Source organism: Mesoplodon densirostris, chromosome X (assembly GCF_025265405.1).
Source record: "Mesoplodon densirostris isolate mMesDen1 chromosome X, mMesDen1 primary haplotype, whole genome shotgun sequence".
NCBI lineage: Eukaryota > Metazoa > Chordata > Mammalia > Artiodactyla > Ziphiidae > Mesoplodon > Mesoplodon densirostris.
In genome coordinates, this window is record NC_082681.1 from 74,770,446 (window position 1) to 74,783,547 (window position 13,102).

General features: G+C 38.4%; 1 protein-coding gene across 1 annotated transcript in view; it reads right to left on the reverse strand.

Moving 5' to 3' along the window:
* Positions 1-445: 445 nt before the first annotated feature.
* Positions 446-13,102, reverse strand: part of UPRT (uracil phosphoribosyltransferase homolog) — a 30,345-nt gene continuing 17,688 nt past the window's right edge. Inside the window, exons 2-7 of the mRNA XM_060087112.1 lie at positions 10,982-11,024; positions 8,187-8,256; positions 7,062-7,124; positions 4,911-5,072; positions 3,826-3,924; positions 446-1,657 (exon numbers count right to left, since the gene is read on the reverse strand). Coding sequence (XP_059943095.1) covers positions 1,551-1,657; positions 3,826-3,924; positions 4,911-5,072; positions 7,062-7,124; positions 8,187-8,256; positions 10,982-11,024 — 544 coding nt within the window. The 3' untranslated portion in view covers positions 446-1,550. The remainder of the gene's footprint in view (positions 1,658-3,825; positions 3,925-4,910; positions 5,073-7,061; positions 7,125-8,186; positions 8,257-10,981; positions 11,025-13,102) is intronic.

A 13,102-nucleotide genomic window follows, 5' to 3' on the forward strand; every position in this document is an offset into this window, starting at 1 on the left:
CCTGGGACAAGGAGATAAAGATCTTGGTTTTAATGGGCTTCAGTTAGAGCTTCTGCTAATCAGGAATAAACAAAATCTACATTGTATCAAAATACTTAACTGACAAATACAGATGATAATTTCAACAAGAACATGAGAGCAACATTTGCCTTGGAAGAATTGTAATATGGGTAATCTATCAATTAATCTCAGTTTATTATGACAGTCTTCAAAAATAAAGGGAAAAATACAGTGAAGTCCTTCTAGGCTCCAAAGGGAAAATGCAGTACATTCTACCCCAGCTTTCCTTCCTTTCCCTGAATCTTTGCTGACTTCTGTCAGCTTTGGTTCTTTCTAAGAAACGGGCTTCTGTTCTTTTCTGCTTTTTTTTTTTTTTAAACAGAAGCCCACAACAGCTGCCTATGGGGCTATAGGAGTATAATTAATCAAGTAATCAGCCAGCCACCATTGTTAAAATGTTTTAATATCAATGTAAAATGAGATCAGGGTTTTACAAGCAAGTTTCAGAACATGAACATCCTTTCCTAAAATGACTTATCTTCCTTTCAGAAGCCTAAATATGAACACATATAAATCTTAGGGATTTTTTTAATATCATGGTATTTTTTTCCCATTTTAATACATCTACAATTGACCAACATGTAAAAGAACTAAGTTCCAAATCAAAGGCCTCTAGTAGAAACATCCAAATTAAAAATGAAGCATTTTAATTTACTTATTGGCCATACGCCCAGCAAGAAACCATCCTTTCCCCCACACCTCAGAAAAATCACCACCAATTCATTTCTAGGGCATTGATGGCATTAACAGTATTTAGCCCTTCCTTGTCAGCATCCAGACACCCCTGGTTCAATCTAAGCAAATTAACGTTACAGTTCCAGTTGCTGGAAATGCCCCACCATCATCTTCACTGCATTACACTTGACAAGGCACCTACCAACAATGCACAGGGTAGGAAGTGAGCCATGAAGAACATAATGGCTTGAACGAAGAGCTAACTGTATACCCTGGATCTGCCAACTGAGTGAGGACATTAATGGAAACGTAAAATTCTGTGAGGCATTCTTTTTTCATCCTCTCCAAGTTACCAATGTGTATTGTACTAGGAAGTAAAGAGTAGAGGAAGGTGACAACAGCCACATACATGAAATCTCCCTAGAACTAAAAGCAAACTAAACAAAATGCAAACTAGAGTGGGCCAATGAACTGACTCCCATTTGGGTTTTATTTGTGGCTGCAAGCAACCTCTAAACTGAGGTTCATAAATTAGGGAACAGTTTCAATGCACTGATGGATCAGCAATTTGCATAAGAACATTATTAAAATATTTCTGAAGAGTTGCGTGTGCTTCATTGCTGAATTTGGTGCCAACGGTCAAGAAATAACTAAATAAAAAAACAAACCTCAAGTATTTCCTTTTAATATACCTACTTCCAAAATTTACAAAGTATCTTTCACACAATTTTCTGTCATTCCTCAAGTGAATTAGTCAAACAGGCAGAAACTCATAACGGTAATATTACACAGTAGAATAATTTTCCTTCAATAACTTAGTCTGTTCCAAAGTATTTCTGTCCAAAATGTGTAGGTGCAACAGGATGAACTTCAGTAGTTAAAATTGTGATCTCTGGAAACTCTTGAATGATTGATTTGGCACCTTCAAAAAATAAAAGAGAATTGTCATTATGGCAGAATTTTTGATAACATTACTTGGAATTCAGTAATTTTATAATCAGTCACTAGGTCAAATATTGACAGACCAAGAGCAATGACCTTTGGACACATAGTCAGACTTGGTTAATCTCTTAGTTTATACAATGTCTGTATCTGAAAAGTTTTGATAGTAGTCAGACTATGTTTCCACCCACTCACTAATAAATTCTTAGAATCAAATTGTTTTCTATCCAAGATTTGAAAAGTATATTCAGTTATAGCAACTTTTCCCCTGAAGAGTCTTTTTTTGTTGTTTTATTTTAAAGGCAGCTGGAATACAGAGAATACAGTCCTTTCTGGAAGCAGGATCATACATAAGATGCTGGTTTCTCAACTGGAACACTGTTGAAACAAGTGCAAAGACTTCTTTGTTATGTTAGAGAAAGCTAGCTTTTGAGAAGTTATGACTCTAGCTTGGGTTGGGAGGAGATGGAGGAAGAAAGGAAAGGGACTAGCTAGGATGCCAGTCAAACTAAAAAGCCATAGCAAGGCTGCCACAGAATAAGATCTTTTCATCTATAATGTCAAAGAATTAGTATACTATTCTAATGTATACTATTACAACTAACACGGTTACTTTTCTACACCCAAAGACAGAAAACCCAATAATTATTTGGTTATCTCAATGTTTACAATGCCACCTCTGTTATATGGATGGATAACCAAGCAAATTACCCTTTGTCACCATCAACATTTGAACTACAGGTAATTTTTTATTATGAATCAGCAAAATAATCAATGGCATACTAAACGCAGCCCTCCCAACTGGTTTCTCTGTAGCCTCTTCAGGGTTGGCTGAGACTTGGAACCTTTGGAAATGAGGAAACGTCCTAACTAGAAGCCACATATTTCTCTTTCTTTTTGATTATGAAACAAATACAAATTCATTGTAGAACATTTGGAAAATAACAAAAAAAAGCTTAAAAAAGAAAATGAATCACTTAGAATCCCACCACCCTAAGACAACCACTATTAATATTATGTGATTTAAAATGAAAATTGAAATAGTATTGTGCATCTGTCTAGCCTTTCATGCTGAGGAAAGATTTATTAGGTCCCATCTTAATCCAAGTCTGATTTTGGTAGTCATAATAGTCATAATTTGTATTAGTCATCTCTAAATTTGGTGATGACATTTTATACTATTCTAATGCTGTTGTTTATCCTGCTCTTACATTTACCAGACTTTTTAATGTCATTAAATATATTTTCAAAAACATGATCTAACAGTTATATAATATTACATTCTTTGAATATACAGTTGACCCTTGAACAACATCGGGGTTAATCCACATATATAACTTATAGTTGACCCTCTGTATCTGCAGTTCCTCTGCATACATGAATTCAACCAATGATGGACTGTGTAGTACTGTAGTTTTCAGTATTGAAAAATATCCATGTATAAGTGGACCAACGCAGTTCAAGCCCACGTTGTTCAAGGGTCAACTGTATATTTATTTAACCATTTCCAAGTAAGTCATTTATATACTTTCAAATTTTCTCTTACATGAAATACAGCTCTACAGTGACTATCCTAAATGCTGAATTTCTACATGCCTTTATCATTATTTTCTTAGGATACTTTCACAATCATCTTAGATTACATGGCAAAAAAAACTAGGGTCTTAAATTAGGCTTACCTCTCTCAGGAAATGGAGGACACAAGTTCTTTCACTGTGCCCTTTGAGCAGAAGTCTAACTTTACAAACTTTTGATCTTTGCTTCACACTGCAAAGCTTACTTCAGTAAGACCACAGGGCTAGCTAGAACCTCGAGTTTCTTGCTGTTTGAGAGCAGTTTTCAGGCTCAGGTGGGGAGCCAGGAGAAATAGTGACCTTTCAGCCATTTGCAAGCTCTACTCAAACAGGGCCACCTTGAAAACAACTGCAATCCCCTTCAATGGAGTTAGTTCATACTTCTCCATTTGAATTTGAACAACAGTGGAATGGTGTAAAGTATTACCAATAAGCTTAGAGATGACAAACACAAGTTATAACTACCAAAATTCAATTTGGACTTAATGTGGAAGCAAATGAACTTTTCCTCAGGATGAGAGGCTGGGCAGATGTACACTTAACCACCCCATGACCATCCAGAGCATGAACTCACCATGAGGAGTGGAGAACAGACTGAGTAGGATAATAACACTAGGTTGAACTCCATGTTCTATGAGAACCTTTACAGCTTCAATTACAGTATTTCCAGTGCCTGAAATAAAATGACAACCAAATGCATTGGCAACTTTAACATTCATCTCAAAATGTCTTTGAGTTTCTTCGAAGTAAAGGCAGTTTAGTAATGTAATATAAGATACTACTAGACACCCTGAGAAGACCATAATTCAAAAAGAGTCATGTACCACAATGTTCATTGCAGCTCTATTTACAATAGCCAGGACATGGAAGCAACCTAAGTGTCCATGAACAGATGAATGGATAAAGAAGATGTGGCACAACCTAGAGGGGTGGGATAGGGAGGGTGGGAGGGAGGGAGATGCAAGAGGGAAGAGATATGGGAACATATGTATATGTATAACTGATTCACTTTGTTATAGAGCAGAAACTAACACACCATTGTAAAGCAATTATACTCCAATAAAGATGACAAAAAAAAAGATACTACAAGACAAAGTTTCATTTGAAGGTGCCTGTTTTTTATCAATGATGTTATTTTCAATAACAGACATAACCCATATACTTTTCAGTTTTCAAATGCACAACAAGCCCTAAATTCGTTCAGTATTTGAGATATCAAATATAACACCCACCCACCACCCCCAACCCCAGGCTCTGAGTAAGCTTTGGAAACAGACTAGAATAGGAAAAAAAAATATTACCTCCAAAGAGGATAAATCCTTGAGAAAATCATTGCTATACTCATTGGGCTAGAGAAGGGACATATTTCAATGTATTTTCTGTGTTCTATATATTTTGCCTCATTAAATCCTTTGCTTCAATGTGTTGATTTTAAGATAGAAGTTTTTGGAGCTAATAAAGTTTGACTAATGTGTATTCTCTTATTACACAATAAAAATTCCCCAGAGAACTGCCCAGGGCAACTCCAAATCAAACTGAGAAAAACAAAAAACACATTTAGAAACGGTTTTCGCCTTTATAGAAGGGTACCTAGAAGGCAGGCACTAAGTTGAATTTAAACCCTAACCAAAGGTTACAAATTAAACACAAGCCACTCACTGAGAATTGGATACATCAGAAGGACTTTTCTCCTATAAATGTCTGGGGGGAACTTGGCATAATATACTTTGGCTCTTTGTGTCTCCTCATCACTCTGAATCAGAATCTTTCCAATTCGTATGGATCGACAGCAGTCTCGTAAACCTTGTTCCATTGCCTCACCTTGAAGAAGGAAATAAAAAAGAAGGAAAGAGGGATTAGGAGGAGATACAGTGAAAGTCCAAGAATAGGCCAAAGCAGAGTTTTTGACTGTTATTAATACAATAAATAAAGACATTGTCAAAATGGAAGCAATTCTTCTTAAGCTAACAGCTTTTACTTCTGATATGCTCATATTTTATACTTAGTTCAGGTCAATGAAACTAGGATAAGCTAGTTTTATTGCTGGCTTGCAAGTTTTAGAGCTGTCATTCTTCCATGATTACAGTAAATAAAGTGTTTTATTAAGCTGCTCCTTGAACTTTTCTAATATCAGGAACATTTACTCCTATTATTTTAAAGAAACTGTGTTACTTTCATCTGGCAAAAATATAAAATATTTATGGAAGACTGGGGGCTACAGACAAAAGGCTCTCCATTTAGATTAAGCTGGTGTCAAGAGATATCACTTAGACCCAGCGATGACTTCAGTGGCAGAGGCTTTATTGGCAAACAGTGAAAAAGGAATATATGTTCCCTCTCCCCCCTAGAGAACCACAACCAACACCACCACCACACCCTTGGTTTCTGAACACAGAGCTATTTTTGAGTCTGAATTCCTTTAAGGAAGTGTTTGCCGAAAGTCAACCATTTTCATACCATCGTCAAGATTTTAGGCCACATCAAAATTCTACTTGTATGGTTATTTACTTAATATTTTTCTTTAAATTAACTGTTTTTGTTTACATTTATTTTAAAAGGAAACTTTATATCACTAGTGAAAATATAAAAACGGTTTCTTTCTATTAGGTATGAAAATCAACCAATAACTATTAAGGTTAAAAACACCCTGTCTAGTCATCACCCCCAAGGTCATCCTGTACACACTAGGGGTGCGAGGATCATGCTGCTGCCTTTAGGGCAGAAGCTGGACTAAAACAGAAGAAATTGTGCCTTAAAAGCCCATCTCCATTGTCTTCACCAGTTTTAAAAGGTTGAACAGCATTGTCCTGAAAATCCTATCTTTGCTTAAGAGCTACCTTCTATAAAAAAGGGAGCTTAAAGCTCCTATTTTATTGGAGATATTCAATTGTTCACAAACAGAACTTCATAGCCAGAGAAGAAAAGGGAATGTTTATATGTGAAATCAAAATCCTGGGACTTCCCTGGTGGTCCAGTGGTTAAGACTCCATGCTGCCACTGCAGGGGACACAGGTTGGATCCGTGGTGGGGGAACTAAGATCCCACATGCCGCGTGGCATGGCAAAAAAAAAAAAATCTGTTTCCAATGCAAGCAAGTGGGGCTTCTACCATACCTTGGCTCTTGTACAAAGAATAATTAAGGAATTAAGCTGCTGAATGGAAATAATCATCTCCATGTAACAGGTATAGGTCCTAATTACAGGCATGTGATTTTGCTGCACAAAGGTTGGTTCAGAAGGACAATCGGTTGGACTCAAACACAAATATTTATAAGACTAGCAATTGGAAATACCTAGAGTTAATCACAGTTAAGTTCTTTTGCCTACATAGTCACATACTCATCAAATATAAAACTAAAAGTATTAAACAAGCCATTCAGTCCAGCTCCTGACAGGTTAGGGCTGTTCCTCACAAAAGAAATTAAAAAAACAGAACGAAAATTTTCTCTAGTTGGGTGCTCAGAGTTCTGCAGGCCTGAATTTGTGCTGTATTCCCTCAAAATTCAAGATGCCCTGTTCTCTCCAAGATAGCATCATTGCATCCTCTTGTTCTCCCACCCTCCTCTGAATCTTTCAAAGCTGGCTTGCCCATGGGGATAGGCCACTAGGGAAGATGCTCTGCAGTTAAAATTAGCCAAACTCGGCAATACATAGGCTATGATTCCAAGGTACCATGAGGATAGAAAACACAGGTGGTGAGATTTAAGCTAAGGAAGGCTGCAATTGTGACAGACAAGACCGCCTCTCTCCTGGAAAATAGCAACTGCATCTATGCACGCAAAGAGACAAAGTCACACATATGCAAACCTACCGCTTCTCATTATGCTGACCCCACAGTTTCCCTTCTCAAATTTCACTCCTTCATACTTGTACCCTGTTGGGGAATAAAACCGAAGAATTTATCTTTCATCATTGGAGTGACCTACTTATTTAATAAAGTATCTAAGCTTTAAAGCAGATGGGTACAGAGCAACTCTTGTCCAGACATACTGTATAACATCTTAGGTTCCCTGTGAGAGTAATAAGAAGAGTCATGATTTTTCATATTTAATTTTTAATTCTTCATAAAAAACCTGTGGGAATAATTGGGAGAAGTAGACTTCATCGAGTGGGAACAGGCCTTATGATAGAATGATATTCACATACATGTTCCTCTAACTGAATTCAGATAAGAATTGTACTCCAAGAATGCTAGAAAGCCCATCAATTCAAACTGGGACCCCACTGTGAGCCACAGCAGAGAGCCTCCTCATTCCGGTCCCTTTTTATGAGCCTCCATTCTGCATTAAAAAGCAGAAGAGAAAGGTTGAAGTAATTATCAAGACATGTTCATGCCTTGGTCTCATCCTGAATTTGTATCAATTATGATGCAGCAAGTTCAGCCCCCAATTTTCATAAAATCAACCTTTGGATATAACAGTTTCCATTATTTACTAAAGAACCAAATCAGAATTTCAAATCCCTAAAATAGGGATCCTTGGTTTCTTTCTATTAGAGCAGAACAAAGCCCCTTCTCTAATCCTCATCATTTTTAGTTTTCTTTTTCTTTTTTACTTTTCATCCTTTTACCTGGAGTTTCAATGCCAAACCAGCCCACCCATTTGTTAACACCAGAAGCTTCCCTACAGAAGTGAAGATAAGCTGCCAGCAATTCTTAGCTCTGGTCCCAATGTGCCATCATCAAAGGCAACACCTGCATACTGAAGAATATTTATTAACCTTTAACTTGAACTGACCAGCAAGCCATTAACAAAAGGTCATCCACATAAATTTCTTTGCTAAATATCTCCAAGTTTATTAAGTTGTTTAAAAGAACAGCTCCACATAGACTCCTCATTTTGCATACTGATTTACTCAGACTGCTTTTTTCCCATTTTCCCCCAATTCTATCTCAGAATTTTTATGAGGTGAATATGAGAGTAACAGCCCTGGTTACCTGTTGGAGTGGTCACCATGCATTCTCTATATGGTAGCTGATTCAATCCCTCTTCCACAACAAGTCTGATCTAGAGAGTCAAAGGAAGAATAAGTTGAGAACTTGCTAAGAATCTCCTGTTAGCTCTTAGCCTCAGGAGCTGAAAACTAGGCAAAAAGTCAGTAACATACTAGGCAAGGACTTAGCTTAAGGCAGTAGGAAGGGGGCCCCTATCATGTGTTAGATACAGAGATAGAAACAAATGCCAGGCTGCTTGCTGCTAGGTATCCAACCTCGGTTAGGCACATGATTGCCACTAAAAGGCTCAAGTATGCTTTCTGATTCTCATTCAGTCAGTCCAGGCTATATTATGAGAAATGCAAAACTACAGCAAGTGGCAAGAGTCATGGCAGGAACACTTGGAAGTAATATACTTCTTGCTACCCCAGAAATAGTGCTCACTGGCAACTTCTTTGCCTCGTTTAGTACTCTGAAATTGTTAAGTCGGATACTTTTTAACAAAGGCCCACCATAATGCAAAATAAAGCCTGAATTTCTTAGAAGGAAATAAATGAGTGGATGGGGCTGAACCAATTTACTGAACTTGAAGAAGGATCCAGTCGAATGCATTGGGACTTCCCAGCTTAAAAAAAAAAGGCTCCTAATGATCTTAATATGTGGTACAGAGGAAAGAATCCATCAGAACTACTAGGAATAGCCTCCAAAAACCACCAGTTATGGTATTTCTATGACTACCCAGAGCCCACTACAAAAAGGCAGTGCTGAGTCTGCAAAGCACATTTTCTCCAATCAATATTACATTACTGATTAAGAATCAGGAACATCAGGGAGAAATGCCAGGCCCCATGCTCTGTTATCACAACAAAACATCCTGCTGCCATTAAAATGATCAATGCTAAATGGGCCAGCACTTTGTCAACCTGCAGCACCAGAGGGTCAAGGAAGCTCATGAATACTGTGTGTGTGTGCATACTCACCTCTAGCCACCACCTTCTGTGGAGGTTAATGTTTCTTATGAGCAAAAGGTACAAGGGAAGAAGAGGATCATTTTCTTTGAAGAGCCTAGTTCTCCTCCTAGTAACACTCCTCTAAAGAGTCTTACCTCCTGCCCATCTCCTGCAACTCTGGGACAGAAATTAGTGTGTCCAAGCCTTACAGGAGAACATAAAACCAGAAGAAGGGTGACTAAAATATAAAGAACTCAAAATCTGAGCGCCAGGAGAGCCAATCCTGACAAATTCAGGACAAAATTAATGTCCACTATAACAGGACCCTTGTGCTAGAAGAGACAGTGTACTAGAAATCCTCAACACTAGAAACCTCAACAGCTCCTGTCCCTACCACAATCACAACTGACCCTCCACACCCCCCACCCCCAATATCAGGACCTTCAAATCCAACTGCAGAGAACAGAGAGGTCCTAATTACCATCCTCTGAGGTGAATTATGCCCTGGGTCCTTATTATCTCATTTGACTAAGATATAATGCTTGCCCTTTCAGACAAGCATTTTACAATAACCATGAACTTAATTCCTATGTTCTCCAGAAAAATGGCACAAGGAGAGCAAAAGAAAGAGCAATCATTTTCTACCAGTGAACACCAAGACCTCTGTTTTCCCCACAGCAGCCACTGACACAATTGCCTTGAACCTGTCCCTTTGGTTTGATAAAAGCATAAACACAGAATAACCTAACTATCACTCCAAGAATGTCAACTACATTTATCTTGATGCAATCCAAGGATTATTACTGCCCCTGGAAGCTCAAATAGAAGTGGCCTTTGAACCAAGAATACTTAAAGTCAAAAATAGAACAGGAGTTGTCTACACTCTTTTGGAATAAAGATTTCCCTAGGGAAAAGGTAAGTAAAGAGTTTCATGCCTGCTCCCACCAACACCATCACATTCCCTTTAATAGTCTATCTTCTACTATCTGATTATACCTATAAGCTTAATAAGTCACTTTTCTTTCTTTCCCAAACTAAATACTGAGAACAGTATTTAGATTGTAAACCCTGCGAGATCAGGGACCATGCTATATGCTTTACCACTGTATCTCCTCCCCCCACAACACAGTCTAGCACAGTGTCTGACTCACATGAGTTTAATGTATATTTCATGAACAGATGAATACTAATAACCACAGCAGAATATGTCAACCTCATTCTAAGCACTGAACAAATTTAGATATAAACACAAGAAGTAAACAGGGCTTACCCAAGACAGCCCAATTTGGCCTGAGATCCTCTCAGATGACACTAGCCAAACAGAATTGGGCTTGATCAATCCTTAACAGGAAGTCCCTGAGCGTAGATAGTACAACTTAGTATTTCACGTGTGAGGATACTACAGAAAAGAAGAGGCAAAATAGATATCCAACCCCATGTAAACTACAAGCTAGGTATTAGTTTTTGTGCATTCGATGGATCCCATAAGGGTAACTACTAGGTCTTTTACATCTTTGGTTCCCTTTTAATTTACTTCACTTCACTGCCCTAAGAGGAGGCATTTAAGGCCCAGGATCAGGTTACCAAGATCCACTTGAAAGGTAGTGAGTGGTACCTCAGAACTACAGAGAATGAGTTCATGGACAATGCTTTGAGGTGAATGGGACTGAAGCAGAGCTTTAATGCAACAGTAGAAACAACACTTGCAAAGCCTAGCAAAATGTGGGTTACTTGGTAAAATCTCTCTCGACCCCAGAATGCTCTAGAACAAAAAAGCCCCTTGGCCTACTATGATTGTATCAATAGGAACAACAATTAAATGAAAATGGAAAGCCTCCATCCACCTACCAAACGATCCGCAGAAAACATGAAGTCCCCTCTACTGGCTGTCCTAAAAAAAAAGTACAAGTTTTAGTCTAGATTAGAGCTTTAAAGTGAAATATTACTTAATATATATAGTAACTCTGATATTAAAACATATTACATGCTAAAATCTTAAAAGCTTACCTGTAACAGACCATTATTGAGACAAGATATTTTTCACTAGGTGTAGCAGGGTAACTGAGGACATGGGAAAAGACGTGACCCAACAGTCGGCTCACGTAACAAGCTGGGTGCGTGAGAATGTTTCAGGACTGCAAGCAGTACTGATTGCCCTGGGCACTGATCCACTGGGCATGTCCTTGGTATAATTGGAAACATAAGAAAGTAAGGAGGTGCATTGCTTAGATGTTCAAGGACGACCCAGCCTGTGAAAGAACCTTTTTGTTTTGGATAAAACTTAAATAAATATGCTATAGTGGACTGAGGGCTTTGCTGTTTTGCCTGAGCGAGCTGCAGCCTGCTACCACTGTGCTTTAATGCATACATCTCATGTGTTGGACTCATTTTCGTCCCTGACTGAACAACTACAACAACTAGGATACAGGAACCTAAATGGAATGACTTGGTAAATATTATTGAAAATGCTCATTTGATATTAACACTAGAGAGAGTAATTGAAAAGATCATGTAGCCTCCCACTGAACTGCCCAAGTATATACTCTTCAACAAGGAGATGAACAAGTTCCCCCTGGAAGATGGCAGCAAGTCCAGAGCTCAAGTTAAGAAAAAAACCTTGCAGTGAGAAAACCAGGTTCTCCCCATTCTCGCGCACCATTCACCTTGATCTAAAACCCTATTACCAATATTAGTAACCCATCGATTGATACTTTGTCTCTAATCCTTTTTTCTTAACATCTTTATTGGAGTATAATTGCTTTACAATGGTGTGTTAGTTTCTCCTTTATAACAAAGTGAATCAGTTATATATATACATATGTTCCCATATCTCTTCCCTCTTGCGTCTCCCTCCCTCCCACCCTCCCTATCCCACCACTCTAGGTGGTCACAAAGCACTGAGGTGATCTCCCTGTGCTATGCGGCTGCTTCCCAAAAGCTATCTATTTTACGTTTGGTGGTATATATATGTCCATGACACTCTCTCACTTTGTCACAGCTTACACTTCCCGCTCCCCATATCATCAAGTACATTCTCAAGTAGATCTGTGTCTTTATTCCTGTCTTACTCCTAGGTTCCTCATGATATTTTTTTCTTAAATTCCATATATGTGTGTTAGCATACGATATTTGTCTTTCTCTTTCTGACTTACTTCACTCTGTATGACAGACTCTAGGGCAATCCACTTCATTACAAATAGCTCAATTTCATTTCTTTTTATGGCTGAGTAATATTCCATTGTATATATGTGACACATCTTCTTTATCCATTCATCCAATTATGGACACTTAGGTTGTTTCCATCTCCAGGCTATTGTAAATAGAGCTGCAACGAACATTTTGGTACATGACTCTTTTTGAAATATAGTTTTCTCAGTGTATATGCCCAGTAGTGGGATTGCTGGGTCATATGGTAGTTCTATTTGTAGTTTTTTAAGGAACCTCCACACTGCTCTCCAAAGTGGCTGTACCAAATCACATTCCTACTAGCAGTGTAAGAGGGTTCCCTTTTCTCCACACCCTCTCCAGCATTTATTGTTTCTAGATTTTTTTTTTAGTTTCTGCTTTATAACAAAGTGAATCAGTCATACATATACATCTGTTCCCACATCCCTTCCCTCATGCATCTCCCTCCCTCCCACCCTCCCCATCCCACCCCTCCAGGTGGTCACAAAGCACCGAGCTGATCTCCCTGTGCTCTGCGGCTGCTTCCCACTATCTATCTCCCTTACGTTTGGTAGTGTATATATGTCCATGCCTCTCTTTCACTTTGTCACAGCTTACCCTTCCCCCTCCCCATATCCTCAAGTCCATTCTCAAGTAGGTCTGTGTCTTTATTCCCGTTTTACCCCTAGGTTCTTCATGACATTTTTTTTTAATTCCATATATATGTGTTAGCATATGGTATTTGTCTTTCTCTTTCTGACTTACTTCACTCTGTATGACAGACACTAGGTCTATCCACCTCAT